Source organism: Zingiber officinale, chromosome 8B, assembly GCF_018446385.1.
Source record: "Zingiber officinale cultivar Zhangliang chromosome 8B, Zo_v1.1, whole genome shotgun sequence".
Taxonomy (NCBI): Eukaryota; Viridiplantae; Streptophyta; class Magnoliopsida; order Zingiberales; family Zingiberaceae; genus Zingiber; species Zingiber officinale.
In genome coordinates this window covers 26,549,815-26,572,681 of record NC_056001.1, presented here as the reverse complement: position 1 = coordinate 26,572,681, position 22,867 = coordinate 26,549,815, and the positions used below count along the sequence as shown (strand labels likewise).

The following is a 22,867-nucleotide window of genomic DNA, read 5'->3' as shown; positions in this document are numbered from 1 at the left end:
TCAAAGAAATAGCTTATAATCTCTCATTTAAGCATTGAAGTTGGATACAAAGCTCTATGTAACCTGACGTCCGAAATTATTTAACTAGAATTTATTCTTTCATAATTACATCTTTCCATAACTACTACATCCAAATATGATGAGACAATATGCTTTAACAAGTTGAAAAAAAAACCTTTATCCGTAATGGTCAATTACAATTTTTCAATTTATCTATTCACATATGATCATAGAATCGTCCGTGGTAGGGATGATAAATTTCATCTTTTACTACCATTTATGTACCAAGATAATGACAGCAAGAATATAAATGGGATAATCTTAAATTGATTTTAATTAATTAAGACTTATTATATTTTATATCATAATCTGAAATATTAAAATAATATTTTCAAATAAATTAATATTTATTATCTTTATTGATATGATTATAATGTTATTATGATAATTTCTCTTTTAATTTATTATCTGAACAAAATAAAAATATATAAATAAATCTTGATGACTGCAGTGCTAAAAGCAATCAAAATAATTTTTTCTTATTATCTCTGTTTCTTTAGTTTTAACGCCTCTGTTTACTAAATTATACGACAATTTACTAAAGGATGTATGTAGAGATCTAAATTTACCAAAAAATGTATACTACTTTAATATTTATCAAAAAATGTACTTTTTTTAAATGTATTTTATATTTTACCCTCCTGACAATTTGATTTTTTCTACCGTTTTTCTTTTCTCTCTCTTCTCTCTCTTTTCTTTTTTGTATTGACACGCACAGAACATATGAATAACATTAGTCAATTTTTTAATAACATTTTAATACATTTGAAGAAGAAAAAAAATAATAAATAGCATATTTGAACTCCTTGCAATTTCAGAAATCCACTGGAACTAAAATGAGTATAATCGGAACTCTCTAGATTGATCAGTAGGTTTCGATCAAAACTCACTGATGGACCTAGAGAGCTCTGATTGCACCCATTTCAGTTTGTATGGATTTTTAAAATTACAAGGAGTTCAAATATGGTGTTTATTATTTATTTTAACTTTTCATAGATGTTAACATACAAAATGAAAGATTCATCAAAAAAGCTCATGTTGGGCCTGATATGGAATGATATCAGGTCCACATTGGGCCTGATATGAAATGTTCCAAATGTATGTATCCAAGTCGTTCTTGGTAGTACATCTAAGATTATAAATATTGTGACACACAATCTTGGAATGAATAGTCGGGTATGAGTGGATTACTATTCGTCAGTTTGAATTTCAGTACTAGTCTAACTAAATTTCTGGTTATGAAGAGTCAATGCATCCATGATTCAAGACAAGCAAAATGTTACATTCTTAGCTATTATTGTATTATTTGGTGCAGTACAATGTCACATAATGATCTCCTCATACATTAATTGCTTCTAGAAATCTGTAATGTTATGATACAAGAACATTTGTTGTGGATTACCATCCTCAGTGCTATATTTTTAGGATATTTTTACTTTATGATAAGATAATGGCATAACCTTATGTATTGTATTGAAACAGCAAAATCATGATTGTGAATTTAGTTTTAAAAATAAGGGAGTAGTGATCAAACTTTTTACTTTTCTTCCATGAAATATAGGCAAAATTGAAAAGTATAAATAATATAAAAATGAGTACCTACAAACTATACATTAGTCTGTCATATTTTTATGACAAAATCATTCAGCAACCCTTTACCTTTCTTGTGTATTAAAACAACTACTAGTGTTTATCTCAACTATGTATCGTTAAAGGTGCTATTAATCCACATTCATAGAGAACCTAAATTTTTGTTTATATGTTAGTTGGGTCTGATATGATTTCATATCAAGCCTATGTTAGGCCTGATATGAGTCCATATCAGGTCCAACGTAGGCTTTTTTGCTGATTCTTTGATTTTATATATTAACATCTATAAAAAGTTGAAATAAATAATAGACACCATATTTGAACTCCTTGTAACATCAGAAATCCATAGGAACTGAAATGGATGCAATCGGAGTTCTCTAGGTCGATTAGTGGGCTTCGGTCAAAACCCACTGATGAACCTAGAGAGCTCTGATTGCACTCATCTCAGTTTCTATGGATTTCTGATGTTATAAGGAGTTCAAATATGGTGTTCATTATTTATTTCGGCTTTTCATAGATGTTAATATATAAAATCAAAGAATTAGCAAAAAAGCCCACGTTGGGCCTGATATGGACTCATATCAGGCCCAACGTGGGCTTTTTTTGCTGATTCTTTGATTTTATATATTAACATCTATGAAAAGCCCACGTTGGGCCTGATATGGACTCATATCAGGCACAACGTGGGTTTTTTTGTTGATTCTTTGATTTTATATATTAACATCTATGAAAAGCCGAAATAAATAATGAACACCATATTTAAACTCCTTGCAATTTCAGAAATCCATAAAAACTAAAATGGGTGCAATCAGAACTCTCTAGGTCCATCAGTGGGTTTTGACCGAAACCCACTGATCGACCTAGAGAGCTCCGATTACACTCATTTTAGTTCCAGTAGATTTCTGAAATTGCAATTAGTTCAAATATATTATTCATTATTTATTTTTGTTTCTTCAAATGTATTAAAATGTTATTAAAAAATTGACTAATGTTATTCATATGTTCTGCATGTCGATACAAAAAAGAGAAGAGAGAGAAATAAAGTGGAGAAAAGAAAAACGGTAGAAAAAGTCAAATTATCAGAAGAGTAAAATAGGAAATACATTTAAGAAAGTACGTTCTTTGATAAATATCAAAGTAACATACGTCTTTTGATAAATTTAGATCTCTACGTACTTCCTTTTGATAAATTACCGAAATTGTATTAACTCAAGTTTAATATTAAGCGTCTCGTATAATTGTATTATTTATTACAAGTCTTTTGAGGCCCATACGTAATGCCCACATCGAGCTCATAGAACAGCACCACCAACGCCACCGATGACAGCGCCATGGCCGCCGGACCGAACAACCACAAAAGCATCGGCAGCGATACGAAAAGCAGGCGGTTGCCTACCACCGCGAGCACGTACCCCCTCCTCAGCATCCTCCGCGCCTGTTTCTCCAACATCTCCGCCTCCTCCTCCTCCTCCTCCTCCTCCTCGACGACGACACTCACTAGGAAGCAAGCGTCGACGACGAAGGCGACCGCCAGAGAATTAGCGAGGAAGCTGAAGAGGAGGAAGATCATGGCGCAAGCGTACTTGAGCGCCACCGTCGGCCCTGCCTGCGACCCGAAGAAGGCGTGGCGGAGCAGGCGGTGGGCGTTGAAGGCGTTGTTGGCGAGGGCGGCCAGGGAGATGGCGAGCGCGAGGGCGGTGGAGGCGGAGAGGATGGCCGACATCAGCGAATTGCGGAGGCTCTGCACTCCGAGCATGTCCTTCCTCTTGCCCTGCACGCATTTATTGAAAAAGAAAAACAAGGATTTATTTTATATATCAAAAATGCTAGCTGTTCGTACCTGGAGGATGCTCTGGTTCCATGATGCTCTGTTGGTGATGCTTAAGCTGATTGCATTAGCTGCAGGTTTCTTGGCCAGCTTGGCCTTGGAGCTGGAGTTGAACCAGATGTAACTGTGGTAACTTGCTGTCAGAAGAAAGCTAAAGGGGACTAGAACCAAATCCAAGGGATAGCTGTTCAAATCCATCACTAGATCTCTCAATCTGCAGGACAATTGTAAATTTCAAGGGTGCATCGTAATGTATGTATATATATAGTGACAAATGCATGTACACTTGCAGAAATGGTTTGACCATTATATATATATATATACACACACAGTAATGGTCGAGAATATTTGGTTTCCAGCTATATATATCAAATTAATGAGGATACGAGGCAGCATGCACTATCACTTCATCAATTAGGTATTGTTAGTGAGTGCACTTGAGCTTTTAGAATTTGTATATAGATTTATAATTATAGTGGTAACACCTTCAACTCCACAATCTTGTTAGCATCTGTTAACTTTGTATAAGAAAAATATAGAGCAAAAATGAAAAGAAAGCCTCTTTTTATTAGCATTGACAAAAAGAACGTTCTTTTTAATTGGAATGGTAAAAACAAATAATTTATTTATTTGTTATCAAAACAGTGTCTTATCCCGTGTCACGTCTCAGTACATTTTTATGTCAAAAAACATCTTTATTTTTTATATTATTATAATAGTTACGAGATGATAACTATCTTATACTTTTAACTATGATCAACATTAATGACATTATCTATTATCATTAAAGGCCATAGTTGCTACAATATAGCCACTTCATTTCTAATTAATAATTGTAGCAGTATAAGATCATTACTGCAACATCATTGAAAATAAAGATATTTAAAAAAAAAACTGTGGGATTGAACATTCCTTTGATAATAAATAAAAAAAAATGTGCGTGTTCCTCTTTTAACGATTCCAATAAAAAAAGGGCGTCTTTTTGAGTTTTGCTAAAAAAAATATTTTACCCTATAATTGATGTTTTCTTTTGAAATCTTCTTTAAAATTTTAAATCGTCAATTTATACTTTGTATAAGAAAACTACAAAAATCTTCTCTAAAAATTTTAAATTTTAAATTTTAAATTTCTCTTTTATTGATACCTGGATAAGAATCCACTCAAGTCCATCAACCTCAGTCCACATGCTCCACATCCCAGACTCGAGATATATAAATCAAGTGAGCTTTCGTTAGTGTCAGCCTTAAAAACCAATAAAAAAAAACTGATTGATATAAGATTTTTATATTATATTTTAATAATAGACTTCTCCTAGTTAGTTGGTATAATTAGAACCTATGTATAAGTATTTAATTTAATCTAATAAATTTTATTGTCAATTTTCAATTGATATAAAATATCTTAGTTAGGTATATGATCTTTTTCGTGCAAAAAGTCATTGCACTAGGAAAAAATACCTCCCATGACTTACCTATCTATATTTTATCGTGGGATCGGCAATACTAAGCCGCTTGAGATGAATAATATCGTATTTTACTCCAATAATAAACAACATTTTATAGTTATTATATTTATTTTATATCTATATAAATTTAAATAAATACAATAATAATATAGATTTTATTTTATAACATATCAATTATTTAAATTGATTATGAGAGAAAATATCAAAGTAATATATTGGTATATATTAGAAAATATATACTGAATTAATTCGTAATGAGAATATTTCATGAATTATTATATGAATGTCATAAGTATTTTGATAGTGATTATTAGTATAAATAGTTTTTTGATCTAAAGTCACTATAATTTTTTACATAAGAAGTAATGTACTTTAGTATCGACAAACGTCATATATAACAAGATTGATTATAAAATCGTTCACTGAGTATGCAATGAATTATACGGAGCACATGTTGCAAAAGAACCAAGTTCCCCATATTCCTTGTCCACGTGCCTACACGTTAACATGCATCAAAACACTAATCATGGCCGACGTAACCCTCTAATAGTCAGTGCAGGCCTCCAACCGGAGAAGTTCTCCAAGTGTGAGCTGATGCGGGGATATTCCGAAGTGTGTGACTTGATATAGAGACGTTCCTCGTTAATTAAGATGTTCCCAAAGTGTATGGTCCGGGCTGACCCGGCAGGTAATTAGAACTCATTCATATGGCAACAAGAAAATTCATGGATTCCCACAGAAACATCGTGATCTTGTAAACAAAAAAAAAACAAGGATAATTAATATCACAACGACCGCCACACAGTTATAACCTCGTCCGTTATTACAACAGTATTATTAATGGCATCACACTTGGTTAATTCGGCTAGTTAATTAACTCTCCTGCAGTTCTTGCGGATCTCCCCCTGAGATCCAGAGAGCGGGCTGATGTCCCCCATCTTGATCATGGCCGCCACGAAGTCCGCCGTGAACTTGCTCGGGTCAGTATCATATGCCTTCACCAGCGAGTCAGTCGATCCGCCGCTGAACAGCTGCTGGTCGGAGTGCAGCAGGCCCTTCTTGGCGACGAGATTCTTGAAATAGTAGTTGTCGAAGCTTGTCGGGGTTTGCAGGTCAAGAGGTGCCAAGCTGCCATCGCCGGAGCCCCGAGTCCTGGGACAACCGGACCTCCTTTCGGCGGCCAACGAAGCATCGATGTTGGTGTCGTTATAGATATGATCCCTGAAGGAGGTGCATCGAGCTTGGCCGATGGTGTGAGCCCCTACGAGCGCCACCATTTCCTGAGCCGAAAGCCCCTGCGCCGAGAACTTGGAGATGAGGCTGCCGAGGTTGGAGGTTGGAGGAGGGATGTTGTTGTTGGCCGCTGAGAGGCTCGCAGTCCTCGAATCCCTTCTCCCCAGCTTCACCTCCCAATTTGGCCCTCCAAGCTAGATTCAATGGATGGATGAGAATTATATCCTTCTATCTCAACTATATCTATATATATATTATAGTTTGGACAGTTACTTACAGTTACTACTGCATCTCTTGCAGTAATCGCTAAGATGTCAGCACAGGAGACCACACCGGGACAGGCCTTCTCCACTGCACTTTTTATGCCATCCACAACGTCAAATCCTCTAACTGAGTTTCTATTTGAATTGGCCGTCTTCTCCCCGGTGAAGCTGTTCGTGTCATCTAACAGCAGTGATCCGTCACAGCCCTATAATATATACATATAGCCGATCAGTTGGGTGTGGATATATAGATGTTAATTAGTTTTGACTATCATCGATTATGAATACTATTCTATCACATTAACGAAGCAATCGTGGAAGAAGAGGCGAAGAAGTGAGGCGCCCATGCGCTTCTCCCTTGAAATAGCAGATTGAACGACTGGCTTCACTGTCGAAAAGATGTTCGGGCATGAAGATGAATAGAAGGAAGTGTAGAGCTGCGCATTTATGCAAGCTATAGAAAGTAGTATGACGAGGAAAGAGGCATGGAACACCGCCAAGGAAGAAGCCATGAAGTATAGCTAGCTAGCTGTATCGTTAAGCTACTAATTCGAGCTTGTTTGGGATGAGAAGAGAGTTCCAAGTACTTGGGTTTATATAGGGGAGCATGCAGGGGATTAATTATATCACTTATCATTGCATGAAGGAAAAAGACATTCACACTGCAGGAGTGTAATTAAGCACGTTTGTATCGATGATATATTAAGGTAAAGATGCATGCTAAAAGTGAATTGCTTTACTAAAAAAGCATCGATCCATTACGAGTCTTCTAATTCCTTTAATTACCTGCCAAACGAATTAAATTTCAGGAAACAGAAAGAGGACTGTACACCTAACACCATATCATGTCTGCTTAGAAAAAGACTCGATCGGCAGTCAACCTCTGCCCCACTTTGAACTTCATCATCAGTGAGTAGCAACCCTAGCAATAAATATAGATGCTAAAGTGTTTCGGAGAGAAAGGAAGGAGTTGTTGGCGTTGTTGGGCCATGAGTTGAAATGCTCGTACAAGTAGTTAGATTTCACATAAGGAACTGGTAGAGAGGTTGACTTTTGTGTGCCAAGCAGGGAAACTTTTAGTATGAGTTTCAAACTCTCATTACATGGGAGTCAGTCCTACTTTTTACCATAGCACTAAATTCTTCTTTTCTATTGAATGACTACCGGATGATAGGATCCAATATTAAAATATTATTTATTAATTTAATTAAAATTATTTAAATTTAATTACTGGATAAACTTTAAAAGTCAAAACTCAGATTGAATTACGGGACCTACAATATATTAAATCAAAGATTTCTGAACAAGTTTAAATTTAATATATATCATTTGTCCCGTGGTTCAAGCTGAACTAAAAGTTATAATATCTCAAAGTTATAAATTGTAGTTGTAGCAACTTTGATTTTGTAACTGCTACATGTATATTAGTAAATTTTGAGAGGTCTTAACATCTAACTCAAACCACGGGACACACAATATCTCAAATTAAAGATCTCTGAATAAGCTTCTATTTGATATATTACGTGTCTCATAGTTCAATCTTAAGAAAAAGCTATAATTTCTTAAAGTTGAATTTATAGTTGTATCAACAAAGGTTTTGTAACAATTACAACGTGTATGTTGAATAAAATTTGAGATGTCATAATTTTTTACTCAAGTTGAATCATGAGACGCATAATATATCAAATCAAAATCATTCAAAAATCCTCGATTTGATATATTGTACATCCTGTGATTCAACCTGAATCATAAGTTAAGATATTTTAAAGTTAAATTTGTAGTTGTAGCATGTAAATTTGTAGGCTACAATAAATTGGATCCTAACTATTTTTTTTTCTCTCGACCAAGTAAATCAAGCATAAAATATTCTCCGTGCAGTAGAAAGTAAGAGATGTTGGCCAATAAGGAAGGTATCTTGACCAACATTTGTTCAAACGAAATATGATTCAAAGTAAAAGGTCAGCGCAGGGAAGCTGAGGATTACTTGGATATTGGGTAAGCTTTCTCAAATGCTTCCTGCTCTTTGCGACACAAGTCAAACTCATTGGTGTAGTAGTACATGCAGCCAGCATAGGCATCCATCTCTTTAGGAAATTTCTGGTGGAGCTCCTACAGCCTGCAGGAAAAATTGTGGCTGATCAACTATTCTTGGAAGAAAAACAATTCAGACAAGCAACAGTTCGGCGCACGGAATTAGTCTCCTTAAATTCATTTGAGATAATCCACATAGAAGAATTAAGACAGTAGACGATGAATTGGATCAAACAGTGAATGAGCATTCACTAACCTGTCAAGTGGTATATTCACATAGAACAACAAAGGCGGATGAAGTAAATCAATCAGCGAATGAGTATTTCACATAATATGTTAGGTGCTTTAACATTTGTTGATTGTTAGTGTAAACAACTTTTTCCCTAGTAAAAATGACCTCTTCTGCAATGTTGGGCCATTAGGAAACATATCATGTTTCTCCAGGCTCTCTTTGCCTCCTACGAGTAACCTCGTTGATTAATTACAGACGGCTCGCCCCTATGCCAATGCAGATGTGAAACCCTTACTTGAATTAGTATGCCTCTCCACCCAGGTAAAGCATCGTCATAAAATAAAATAAAAAGTCCAGAATCCATCTTGAGTTTCTATCAATTTGCACCTTGTCAGCTTTCTTTTTTTACTGATTGTTTTTTCCTATCATGCACATTCCAATGAGTGATGATAGTTGAACACCATCACTCAGGCATTTATAGTTGAACACCATTCTTTCTTTGCATTTTATTTCTTTGTCTGACTTCGGGTCAACCGTTGTCCCGGAGTTGACAATAATTGTTGTGGTTCGATGCTTGCTTTTACTTGGTCGAATTACGCCAAGTTTTAGTAATGTCTTTATATGCTTACTGAAGGCTTCCTTCTGCTGAGGCGTCAAATGTTTGAGCGGTCTGTCTTCAATAATAAAATCCGAATTTTTGATATCAAGATGGCAAAGTATTTTATTCTTCTCCCAATGTTGTAGGGGATTTTCCCCAATATATACTTGATTAGTTAGCTCCTTTAATAATGAGCTAAATTTTTGCTGGAAGTCAAAACTGGTCTTCCCGACTGAAAAATTGAGCATTTCCTCTATTGCTACTGCATTAATGGAGGGTAAAGTATTTATAGTTGTCAAATTTTTATAGAATGTTACCGTATTTCCTTCAATTCGTAATCCCCCATGCATGGCTCGTATAAAATTACAGCCGATTATGAGCTGAATATTATCTCCCAATACCATGGGAAAGTTGTAAGTGTATGGTATTCGGAAGACATTATCTCATATAGTCATTCTTCCTTGCTTCAGTTTCATATTAGCCTTTTGCTGAGAATTAATTTCGCTAAGGCTGACTTCAAAGGTATTTTGCTCCAGTGCATCTTTTGATACTGACCTTTGGTCGACACAGCAGGTTGTAGCTCCAGTGTCTAGTATTGCCTTTAGGGGGAATTTTGGAATCCCTGGGATATCAATTTCTATTGTCAGGTTATACAGCATATTCTTTACTAACCTTGGGCTTGGAGTTGTTGCTACGGTCTTATTGGTTGTTGTTTCGAGAAGCATCTTTTTAGCTTCCTCCTCTCCTTCTTCTTCCTCTAGGGCTTGGAATTCTGCCCTTAAGTCCTTCTCCAATAGCAATTCTTTAAATTATTTTTTATAATAGGCTACTTCCTTTTGTAAGCGCTCTATTTCTCCTTCGCACCAGGTAATATAATATCTTTGTTCTTGTATAAGATTTTGCGGAAAGAAGGGAGTAGGAGGGGATGGTGCTACTAGTACCTCTTTGTTGAAGTAATATGGCCCACATAGATTGCATGCTGTTATAGAACACTCGGGGCAATGTATTCTTTGTTGGAGTGTATACTGAAAGCCTAAGCTTTGTAAACATTCATTATGAATAAAGAATCACATTTGGTCTAATTATCTACATTTGTTTGTAGTTGTTCATTTAATTTATATTGTAGATAACATAGTATGTGGTGTCACATACAGAAGATGATGTTATCAGTACCTTATAAATTATAAACAGTAGCTCACGACCAGAATGGAAAGGAACAAACCATTAGAAGGTCGTAGTGTAATTAGGTATTAGTTTATCTTGACTATATAATTACACTAGTACACTCAGAGTGTATTGAGTAGGACCATTTGAGGTCGTTTCTTTTATACTGACTTTATAAAGGAACAAAGACCTCGGTTATTATGGAAGTGTGTGCTCTTAATCCTAATATAATAACAAGCACATATATTTGATATTTATTTCTTTAATTTATCAATGGGTGAGATTTAGTTCGATGAATCAATAAACCCGATAAATTGGGAAATGGTATCACTCATAGTGTGTGTTGTTGATTATAGAAGAAGCGTGTCCTAGTGATACTAGGTTGATAATGTCCTCGAGAGGAGCTCATAAAGATTGTCGTGTTAAACCCTGCGGTGGACTTAGTCCAGACGTGATAATAAGGTTGAGTGGTACTACTCTTGGACTTAGATATTAATTAAATGAGTTGTCGATAACTCACTTAATTAGTGGACATTCGATATCTTAAACACAGGGAGACTAACACACTCATAATAAGAAGGAGCCCAAAAATGTAATTTGGGATTGGTGCGGTAGTTCAATGATAGTTCTCTAGTGGAATGAATTATCATTGATAAAATTAAGTTGTGTGTTCGAGGCGAACATGGGATGCTTAATTTTATCGGGAGACCAAAACCAATTCCTCCTCTCGGTCCCTATCGTAGCCTCTTCTTTATAAGTATTATACCCACATATACCCACCTTCCTACTCACCTAGGTGGCTGACCAAGCTTAAAAGCTAGGGCCTAAGCTTGGGTTTAAGGTGGTCGGCCTAGCTGAACCCAAGCTAGTAGGGCCGACCATAATTAATTAAAAGAAAATTTAATTTTAATGTTTATTATTATGTGGAAGATTTAATTTAAAGAGAATTAAAATTAAAATATCTCTCTTGTAAAAAATTTACAAAGATTAAAGAAAGAGATTAGATCTCTTTCCTTATTTATAGATTGGAGAGATGTTTTATTTTCTCTTTAAAATTATTCACATGTTAATAAAATTAAAATTATAGATATTCTTTTATTAACCATGAAGAGATTTTAAAGAGAAATTTTATTTTTAAAATTTAGGAAACAAATAAGGAAAGTTTTAATTGTTGATTGAAACTTGTCGAATTTGTTCTATTGATTTGGTCCGCCATCATTGTTTAATTGGGAAATATTATTTTATTTTTCTCAATTAAATCATGTCAGAAATTAAGGAAAATTTATTGTAATTAAATTTCCTAATTTACCTAGGCGAAGGAATATAAAAGAGGGTGCCTTCATGAGACACAAGATCTATTATTCCTCTCCTCTTTTGTTCCTTGGTGTGGCTATCATCTCCTTCTCTTCCTCTTGTGGTGGCGAACCTCTCCCTCTCCCTTGGAGTTCTTGTGGTGGCGGATACTACTCGGAGAAGAAGAAGAAGAAGGAGAAAGCTAGCATCTCTTGGAGCTTGGTTAGTATTTTGGTTTTCTCCTTGGTGAAGCTTTTCTTTTGTGGGCGAACCTTGCTTGGAGGAGAAGAAGGTGGTTGGTGGTTTCTCATCTTGGAAGATCGTTGCCCACACAACGTCCGAGGTTAGAAGAGGAATACGGTAGAAGATCAAGAGGTTTTTCTACAAGGTATAACTAGTAATTTCTATTTCCGCATCATGCTAGTTATTTATGGAAATAATATCAAATACAAGAGGCTTACGTTCTAGAATTTCGAATATGTTTTTTCGAAGTTGTGTTCTTTTTTTTTTCTTTTCCTTGTGATTTGATTGTTCTCTTTGGTTAACCTAAAGTTATTTTAGGAAATTAAATATTAGCTTTCTATTAAAGGTTTTGTCTAGTCGGTGGTGGTTGCTCCCATATCCAAGAAGGCCATGTGCCTCGCCACGTCAGTACTGGGAACCTTTTATGGAAATTAATATTTAATGGAATTAATAACTTAAGGAGACTTGGGTCGAACGTGTTAAGTTCCGCAGGAGATCCAAGTCAAAACCTAAAAGAACAAATAGATTAAGTTTTGGATCAAACGTGTTAAGTTCCGCAGGAGATCCAAAATTTAATTTAAAAGAACACATGGTAGCTAGGAAAAGGTTCAGATCTTTGTACAAAATTTTTGTACAGAACCTATAGGCTTTCCGAGTAGCAACCAACATTCTTGCCCTTTGAAGAGTAGCCCTCTTACAACAGCCACATGTTGTAAATTGTGGAGGTAGTTAACTTCCAATCATGGAGGCAGCTTGATTGTTAATCAGAGACTTTTATCTGCAACCTGTAACCACCATCTACCTGTCCCAACATATATATAGAATCGTCCATATCATCTTCTCCTTCAGATATACTATATATAGCATCACTTTGGTTCTCCCCTTCTTGGACAGATAGGATATCACAATCTTCTGGGATGTCAGCTACTCAAATATTGCTACTCTTTTGATATTTCTCTTCTCATTGGGACATTCTCGAGCAAAATATCCTTCCAGTCTGCATAGTTAGCATTTACACTTTTTGTTTCTGACTAAGTGCTTTCTCTTCTCGATTCTTGCATGTGTGTCATGTGGCTTTCCTTTGTATGTTTTTGATTGCTTTAGTCCTAACCTTTTCTGTCCTTGATTTTTATAATAGCCAGGTATAGGAATTTGACTGCAAAAAAAGAGATTTTTCAGTGACCTTTTGAAGACTACATCCTTGCATTCTTGCTCCAGAAATTTATGCGCGAAAATGACTCTTGGGAACACTCCACTGTTAGGCCAGGATACTTTTCATCAAATGCCCCTTTAATTCGATTGCCTAGATCTCTTGACATTTGAACCAGAATTTTTCAGAGAGCTCTGGTCCAGCATAGAGTCTTCCTGTTTAGGCAGCTAATCGCATGTAATCGTTGATGTACTAGATAATGTTTTTTACATTATCACAAGAAAGTTTTTCAAGATCTCTATATGCTATCTCTTGGATAATAGTGGATCCTTGGACGGGATCTTCTGCAGAAAATACTCTTCTCATTTGGGATAGGATACTCTGTGTTCCTTCTCTTCCTTCTCCAGTTTGGGTGAGAGCCTCATATTCCGCTGGATAACTCATCCGCCATTGTACCCATGTTATCTTTTCTATTTCTCCCAATAAATTTTCTATAAACTCCACCTTATCCTTTGTATCTGTAAAAACCTAATTTGAAACATAATTCCGTTATAGATTCCCAACGAGAAAATGCATCATCAAACAATCCCAATTGCTCTGGGATAACAAATAAGGCCCCACTTTGCTGCTGGGCCGATGGTAGTGTCCACAACTCATTATTTATTCCTCCTCGAAATTTTGCCTTCGGGGGTTGTTCATAGATGGGCTGAAATGCATACGGGCCTTCTTGAGCTCTTGCAGGAGGATATCCTAGTGGTCCCATTGTCGCATCTTGAGGAGGTCGATATAGTGATATAACAGTGCTTGTTGAATAAATTTGTTGTGATTCATTAGGAGTTTCTCCCAGTAATCGTCGTAAACTAGGGTATTCCATCTCACACCCTGCTGCTAGTAAATGAGATGTATTCTTCCCATCACCTTCTGTTGCGAATGGATTTGTCCATAACTCTGAGTCATAATCATAAGAATCCCATGTTGGTGTTGGCCAAGGGGTTGTGATAGATGTCATATATTGCATGTGGTCAAGAAAGTCATCTTCCATATCAGGATACCGAGGAGTAGTTTCCATGGACCGGAGAACAACGGCCCCTGGGCTTGTTTCTCCTGCATAGGCTTGCTCCAGGGTAGTCTGAGGAAGTTCACTTTCCTCGACAAGAACTGCTGCAGCTTCCTTGGGTAATAGTTTCTTGAAAATCTTTGGAGTCTTAGATTCTGCTGGTTCATCGTCCCATGATGGTGCTGGTAATTCTAAATCTGGGAGAGGGGTTGGTATGTCATAATTAACATAGTAATCAAACTTACCACTAGGTTCCCCAGGGTATCCCATCTTCCTTTTGATGTCTTGGATGAAGAGGTTGGTTTTTGCCGTTGGGAATTTAAGCTAAAGCCTTCAATGCTTCTGTCAGTTGGAGTCAAGCTTTGTACTTCATAGATATCTGCCATAACAATATGTTCTAGAATAAGTTGGGCAACACAATCTCCTTTATGAATATAGACGTTTCGATCAGAGTGATTAAAGGCGAGGATTTTGACTTCTCCCATGTAATCACTGTCGATGACTCCAACTCCAATATCAAGACCAAGCTTAAATGCTGCACTTGATCACGTGGCTATCCTACCATAGGTTCCCCATGGTATCTCCATACTGAGGCCTGTTGGGATTAGTTTACGGCCTCGGGGGGTGGGAATTGTGCATTCTTCACTTGCAGCTAAGTCTAGTCCTGCAGCACCAGAAGATTTTCGAAAAGGAATAACTGCAGAAGGAGAAAGTTTGTGTACCAGTAAGGATAGCTGATGTCTTCAATATCCGGATTAGTAGGGATGTCTACTTCCTCAAAAACACCATTTGCTCTTTCAATTAATATTGCTATTAATTCTTAAAGAAATTCTCCCACCTTCAGATTATTACTATTGACTTCAGACGACTGCATAGGAATTATTACCTGAGTGGGTTTAATAACCCAGTTCAGGCCTTGTAAACTTTGAGTTGATAAACTCCGTCCTGGTAGTACTTTTACCCCATGTGTAGTTAAGTAGTCTACTACTCCCTGTATTTCATAAGCAAAGGCCACATTAGGGGTATTGGATAGTCTACCAACCAATCCTCAAGTGATTAGGAGGTTTGCTTCTCTATTTTGCAATGCTTCATAGCCTTTTGTTAATATAGAAATTTGGATATTTCGGAAGAAGCCTCCAATAGTAAGCATTGTCTCAGGAATAACATAGACCATCTGGCTTCCTTGGGTGAGGTCCACTTCCATAGTGGCTAGAATAGCCTGATCTCCTTGCCACCTATTGTCTCGGAAGACAATTAAAGTCATTGTGCCTTCTCGTTGCCTATAAAGGATTTGTATATGTACCTGGAGTATTCCCAGATGTATGTATTGCATATTGCTTCTTTGAAGTTGATTGAAGCTTTCTTCTTGGATAAAGCTTCTGTCTAGTTGATTCTCATCAGTTACTAGTATGGCTTCTTCTGATCTATGGATATATACACGGAGGTTGGCATCATTCCTTTGGGAATGATATAACACTTCAACTAGTACAAGGGATGCTTTTTCTTGCATGGACAATTAGAGTTGAGCCTGAGGGTCAATCTGCTGTTCTAGAGTATGATTTAGGGCTTCCCTTCCAGTAAGGCGCCTATTTATTCTGCCTTGCAGCTTGTCTCGTGTTATGCAGTCTTCTCTGGTTTCTTCGATATTCCCTTATTTGGTCTTCAAAAAGGGGAATAGAGGGTACCTGATGCTGTTCTATAAGGGATCTTGATGTCATTACTTCTTTAGCTTCGCTTGCTCTTCCTTTAGGGTCTTGTAGGGGTCCAGAAATACACGAAGCTTGCCTTGCTTCTCCTTGGCCTTTGATGGTCCAAGACATAAAGTTTTCAGCCTTTCTATTAGATCTTTAAGAAGTGGGGTTGTAACAGCGTCCCTTTTGCCTGCAGCCTTTAACTCAGTTTGTATTTCCCTCAATGATTCAGCTATTTGAACCAGAAGTTGGATCTGTGCAGAAATACTTGGAGATCCTTGATAGTCGCTTGGCTTTGCGAATCTGACGAGTGGAGCTTCTAGTTGGTCAATTGCAGATATTGCCTCTCGATAAGAAGCAGTGTTTCTAGTGATTATGTAATTACTCATAAACTTCTTGAATAAGACGGTTCCTTCCTGATATTGCTCACACAGACGTGCCCTCGGACTTATAGCGGCCTTCTTGCCTTCTGCCAAGTTAGGATCTATTTTTTTGCAAGGCCAGGTTGCATAATACCAACTACTCTTAAAGTTTCAAAGATCTAGAGATGATGAAAGTAATCATTAAATTCTCTAAAAATGATAGTAATTCTGTCCCACACTAGCCAATTCGACCCTACCCGAGGGCTATTAAATTCTCTAAAAAGAATCAATCCTCAGTGCATGTCAGATTGCATTATTTACTCCGAAGTCCAACATTTCCATCATAATGACTTTCACCAACCAACATACAACATCACGAGCAGCCCGTTGCTACATATTGTAATTGTTCCTCTTTCCTCAAATAGAAACTGCAGATCTATTATCTTAGGGTAGAGACACTTGCTGGAAGAATCCAAAGTTATTGAGCATGCAGCAGTTGTAGATGCCAGCCAAGATTAAACCTTTCAGGAACCAAGTAACTGGCATATATAACCACTTGTTCCTTAATTTTTTTATTTGTATAAGTGCTATACTGCTGAGCCATGTTCCATTTTTTTAAAAACATTTTTACTGTGGTCCAAAAGGTGGAATTTTGAACCTAGTTTCGTATCAATGGTAAAATGCACAGCATAAAAAAAAATGTCATCTTGCTGACAAGCGAATTACAGAACTATATAAAGGCCGCCAGTTGGAGAAACTATACGCGGAACAAGTACTCACAGATTTAGGACACAGCTCGTAACCTGGCGACCCTTGTCGAGGCATTTCGCCAGGTTAGGGTCCTTCTTCTTACACTTGAGGAACGCCAAGTTCTCGACCCGGCACCGCGCAGAGATGTGCTTGGAGGCAGCCGTGAGCACGGCCGACGCGGGGATCGGCTCCCCAGACGAATCGAAGATGACGCCGATCTCGCCCTAACTGCCCTTGAAGTAGAGGCCACTTTAGAAGGACCATTGGTAGAGGGTTGAAATTCGGCTACGATCCATACCTTTTTCTTCTGATTTCACGCTCGTGTGGAGGAAGCCTGCCGACGGAGGAAAGCCTCGGAAGCCGCCACTGCCGCGATGTTCCTATTCCGGTGAGGGGTTGGTAAGGCGAAAAGTTGCAAGTTGGGGGAGTCGGCCTATTGGGCCATGTTTTGGGCCAGAAAAAAGGCAGAAAATATAAATTTTGTATAAATTAAATTACAAACATAAAAAATGTAAAAGAAAATCTATATTACCAAATTATATAATAAATACTATTAAATTAAAATATAAAATTCATATAAATGTTATTGATCTCTAAATTTAAACTTATTTGATTTTTTTATATTTTAAAATTTATTTTACTAATTAATGAATTTAATAATAAAAAAAAAGTATTTATGTATTTTTAAAATGTATTTATCTTTATAAATTTAATAAAAAATTATTAATTAACATAATTTATTTATAAATAGGATTTAGGATTTATTTATTTAATTTAATAAATTATTCAATTTTTTTATTTAATTAACATTTTATATATTAAACAAATATAAATAAAATTTTCCTCTCTAAATCAAACACCAGTAAGTTACCTCCCAAATATAAGCACTATTTTAATAGATTCAGTTGGCATTTTATTTTAAATGCTGGATAATAAAAAACATGGCCTCTCGTGACTGTCTCACACCAATAAGAGAGTTCATGGGATGCACGAACCAACCCTCAAAGTTGACTATGTCAATTGTTTATAGATAACAGTTGTAAAGTCGACAGATAAACAAGAGGGAAAAAAGAAAATTATCGAACGATACTTCTGAATAAATTATATACAGATGAAAAAAAAAAATCTAAATATTTACAAAATAATCTCATGTTGCCCATAACCTAAAAATTTGGCTCGCCTACTGATGTCGTCGTAAATTAGAAATATCAGAGAGAGAAGTTAGAACCATGGGTGCCATGTTGGATCCATCATGCAAAGATTCCTCGGTTCCAAGGCTGCTTCTACTAGATCGGTCGCACCTCTTTGTACAGACTGTGGCAGGTCAGTAGTATTGTCATCCTAAACAAGAGTCACCGTCAAATAATGCTATGTCAAACGCTAAAGAACAATTCAATCATAAGAATCGAATGACAGGCTTAAAAGTTATACCTCTTCGGGAAAACATTGTGGCGCTATTGATTTAATACGTGAAACGACATTCTCAACATTGGTCGCCACTTTCTGCTCGAAGTCCAGCTGGTTGACCCCTCCTGCAGCAACTGTGGCAGGTGGAGTTCCTAAGGGCCTTCTCCATGACCAAGAAAGAAGCTCATCTCTAAAAAACATAGCAAGATGATGCCATATATGATGGCTTTGCTGCACATCGAAAATTAACATATCATAGAGTTGAGGTGAAGTAAGCGAATTCCATCACATATTTACCACAGTATAAGTACTCAAAGCATTGGGATGAAGAAACGAGAGCTACCTTTGGCGAGATTATTGACTGAGCAGCAGCACAAATTGCAGATACAATGAGACCCTCCACCCCAAACTGAGAGAAGAATGTTTGCATATTTCTTGTCAATCTGAAGGGTACTGGCTCATTGAACTCAATCATTCCATTCGCATCATAAGCTTCCATGACATGAAGAGGAAAGGAGATCAGTTTAAACTTAAAATGAAGGTGAATCATTTCTATTAAGTCAAGATGACAAAAAGATCTTACCAGGATGAAAATCCGTTTGAAATATCTTGCCAGTATTTTTAGCAAATAGAATCTTATTGGGAGATCTGCCACCAATCTGTAACATGTACGATATAAGGCAAGAGAGTGCCAGTTGGACAGCAAATTGTTTCTTGAATGTCCAAAAATGATTGCCACTTGGGAGAGTCTTGTACATGTATTGAGAAAATATGTTATCATTCACCACATTTTTTGTAATTTCATTATATGCCTGTAAGCGCAACTCTAAAACTGCTTCAGGTGTGACATGCCCCGAAATGGCTTGGTTAAGATGTTCCTTAAATAAAGTAATGGGGATATCAGCCTCCCTATTATGGCGTGCACAATTAATCTCATAGACCTCAAGAAATGTACTATACATCAAGTCATCTTCCACCATTCGTACCTGAAAAGCAACAATCAGTTCTGGTACATATATCAACAACTTGTTTGCATGCAAGATGAAGCAAGAAAATTTTGCAAAACATGTGAACTGATCGAACATGTGCATAAGAGTAATTGTTCATGCAAATAAACAAAATGAAGTGCAGAAAGTGCTGTTTCACCTGTGACCAAACAGGTATTATTATTGGTGTATGAATAGTTAGATGACGGCGCCTTGATTCCTTGTGCTTATCAAACATCCTGTTAAGTACACGAAATATCTGAACCATACGCTCATCACTCTTAGCATTTGGAGTCAATGATGTCTGAACAATGAAATGGCGCTGGGAACCATCAGATCCTATTAGTGTCAAGCGGCGGCAGCTGCTTCCATGCCTCCGCACAATTGGAATATCTGCCCCAACCCTGTCTAACTTAACTGTATGATCAGGTGCAACTTCCTGTAACAGAACAATAATTAAATATACAACGCTAACAGAGTTAACAATCAATCAAAAGAAAAAAATTCAATTGTGATCTTAACAAATTTACACGGACCTGGTCAGTGAAATACTGTCCTGGCATTTCTACATCGACAACATGGTAATCATGCAATACTTTACTTTCTTCTTCAAGTTTCAAGATAGCAGGAAACCTGTCTTCAACATTACTCTGAAGAATATTCTTCCAATGCTTCAAACGTTCTGTTAATTCAGAGAGAGTCGCAGGAAAGGTTGCCGCTCTCTCTGGATCAAGATCTCGCTCAAATTCTAGTTTATACTCTCTTACAAATTCAACATGCTTGTTCACAGCGTCTGCTGAAAAACAGGCTCTGCATACACCAGAAAGCTCCTTTTTCAAAGACTGCGGCACCTCACCAGTTGTTGCTGTAGGATACTTGTAACAACGATGAAGCAACGCATTAACAACTGCTAGTAACCGTTCTTCAGGAAGCGGCACAAATCTTGAACCAATTTCAGATAGTAAAACCTGAACAAATAGAAATGTCATAATCAGAATACTCCAAAACAAATTGTCCAACCTAGTTAACATAGTAACACAGACCCATAAAACCATCTCAAAACTGTAATAGGCACACCTCTCATCATTTCAAAACATTTATCTTGAAGTGTATAATAATCCCCAAAAAAACTTGTTGCTTGTTATAATGGAATAAGTACACTAGTTGCAAATGTTCCAAAAGTTTACAGCAAAAATTGTGCAATTCTAAAGACAATCAGTATCTGTTAACAACCATGATCATACCAAGGCAGTTGCTACTTAAATTGATCGCATAACAAGCATGTGAGCATACAACAATAGCAACAGCAACAACAATCAAGAGAGAAATAAAATATTTTGATAGTGGAATAAGAAAGTACAATAAGAAATTGAAAGAGAAAGCACCAACCTATAAGTTACTTGTAAAAACGAAGAAATCTCTAAAAGTATGCAGTAGCCTAGAAGGCCAAGGGAAAATGGGTAACGAGGGGAAAACAAGGGATCTTACCCAAATAAGATACATTAAAGATGAATCTAATAAGATACTAATGAAGGATGAGGAAATAAAGGAGCAAGAGAAGAGGTATTTTTATTACCTTTTTAATGAAGAGTTAGGTGACTAACTTATCTTAGGAAATGTCAAAGCGATATAGAAATTTAAATTTTTATTAGAGAATTCAAATTTCAAAAGTACAATGGGCGTTAAATGGGATGATATTCCAATAGAAATATGGAAGAGCCTAGGGAACTAACGTATTGAATGGCTTACGAAGTTATTCAACTAAATATTGAAAATGAAGAAGATACATTATCAACAGAGGATAAGTATTTTAATCCCCCATATAAGAAAAAAGACGTATAAAATTGTGAAAATTATAAGGGTATCAAATTAATGAGTCATATTATGAAACTTTGAAAATAAAAGTGAGATAAAAAGATTAAGGAGATCAAAGTGATCGAAAATTAATTTGAATTCATGTCTGAAATGTCAACAATATAAGCTATACATCTTCTTAGACAACTAATTGAAAGTATTAAAAAAAAATAAGACTTACATATGGTATTTATTAACCTAGAAAAAATTCTGACATAATTCCAAGGTAAATAATGTGAACAATTTACAAAAGAAAGGTGATAGCAGCGCATATTGAGATAAGTAAGGATATGTATGATGATGATGATGATGATGATGATGTAAATGACAAGATGAGGATTCCAAGTAGATTAACTGAACCATTTCCTATAAAAAAAATGGTTAGATCAAAAATCGGCTCTAAGTTCATATCTTTTTATACTAATTATGAATGAACTCACTAGACACATCCAAAATAAGTTATCATGATGCATGTTGTTTACAATGATATTGTTTTAGCCGATGAGACTCTTAAAAGAGGAAGACTACGTTTGGTAGGAGGAAATCCACCTCTTAATGTAATCAAGATTATATTACAATATTAATTATTTTATTTGATACAATTTTAAAGCTTTAATATAATGTAATCTAGATAACAAAAGATAATAAAATTTTGTAATCTGGATTACAAGTCCAACACCATGTACGAGGTCAATGTTTAAGTAAAATTTAAATGTCAAATATACCCCTAGTTCATTTTCGGCATCAACTGATCATTACGAGGTTGTCGACCGCTGTCGCTGCCTCCGGTAGAGGTGGGCAGCCATCGCCGCTGGTCGTCGCCTCCGGCAAAGGTCACAAGATATTTTTATCATTTTATAATAATACGAATTACATTCCTTATAAAAAATAATAGACACTAAACAAAAGAATCCTTGTAATCAAAGATTACATACATTACATTACCAAATGTATTAATGTAATCAAGATTATATTACATTGCATTACAAAGTTTATTACATTATAACCAAATGTATCCGAAATGTTAAGCTCGAAACATGGTGGGAGATATTTGAAGTTGAAGGTGTTAAGACTTAGTAGAATAAAGATAGAATATATGAAATTTAAGTTTAAATAGCATGATCCATATAGTCGACCTCTCTTAATGGAATAAGGTTTGATTGTTGTTATTTCCTTAATAAAAGAGAAAAATGAAAAAGAAAAAACAACACTTGAGAACAAAGAGGATTGGAGGGAGATGATTATGATGGTGAAAATGTTGAAAAACGAAATACAATAACTCTTCTATGCCACATCTCAACCTCTCGATTTCTCTATAGTAGAAGATTCTTTTCTTTTTGTGGTGTTTATGATGCACTGGGTTTCATTTTTTGATAAAATGGACACAATTTTCAATTGCCTGGTGCCTGCATTTATTTAATAGGCTATATTTGATTTCTAATGAGTTTTTGTATTTCCTTTTTCAAATTCCTTAAACTATAATGTACAAAATTTATAGAATCAAATAGGGCGTCATCCTTCAAATTATGATTCAAATATAATCCTACAACATGCAAAATGGATAAAAATTACATGCAAAGCTAGAAAAGATTCCAACTGTCACCAAGTCA

The 22,867-nt window shown here is 36.0% G+C and overlaps 3 protein-coding genes and 1 pseudogene across 3 annotated transcripts in view; all 4 read right to left on the bottom strand.

Annotated features, from left to right (window-relative positions):
• Nucleotides 1–2,809: 2,809 nt before the first annotated feature.
• On the bottom strand, nt 2,810–3,723 carry LOC122017531. The gene is made up of 2 exons (XM_042575173.1): nt 3,491–3,723; nt 2,810–3,421 (listed from the first exon to the last, which is right to left on the bottom strand). The coding sequence occupies exons 1-2, from the start codon at nt 3,674–3,676 to the stop codon at nt 2,894–2,896; spliced, it is 714 nt and encodes a 237-aa protein (XP_042431107.1). The 5' UTR covers nt 3,677–3,723; the 3' UTR covers nt 2,810–2,893.
• Nucleotides 3,724–5,664: 1,941 nt separating this feature from the next.
• LOC122017880 (peroxidase P7-like) lies at nt 5,665–7,106 on the bottom strand. The gene is made up of 3 exons (XM_042575592.1): nt 6,739–7,106; nt 6,454–6,645; nt 5,665–6,370 (listed from the first exon to the last, which is right to left on the bottom strand). The coding sequence occupies exons 1-3, from the start codon at nt 6,949–6,951 to the stop codon at nt 5,813–5,815; spliced, it is 963 nt and encodes a 320-aa protein (XP_042431526.1). The 5' UTR covers nt 6,952–7,106; the 3' UTR covers nt 5,665–5,812.
• A 1,313-nt stretch (nt 7,107–8,419) lies between these two features.
• LOC122013616 lies at nt 8,420–17,992 on the bottom strand (annotated as a pseudogene).
• A 4-nt stretch (nt 17,993–17,996) lies between these two features.
• LOC122013615 (transformation/transcription domain-associated protein-like) overlaps nt 17,997–22,867 on the bottom strand; it is a 59,630-nt gene continuing 54,759 nt past the window's right edge. Inside the window, exons 31-36 of the mRNA XM_042569867.1 lie at nt 19,940–20,371; nt 19,564–19,842; nt 19,001–19,403; nt 18,761–18,909; nt 18,442–18,648; nt 17,997–18,351 (exon numbers count right to left, since the gene is read on the bottom strand). Coding sequence (XP_042425801.1) covers nt 18,232–18,351; nt 18,442–18,648; nt 18,761–18,909; nt 19,001–19,403; nt 19,564–19,842; nt 19,940–20,371 — 1,590 coding nt within the window. The 3' untranslated portion in view covers nt 17,997–18,231. The remainder of the gene's footprint in view (nt 18,352–18,441; nt 18,649–18,760; nt 18,910–19,000; nt 19,404–19,563; nt 19,843–19,939; nt 20,372–22,867) is intronic.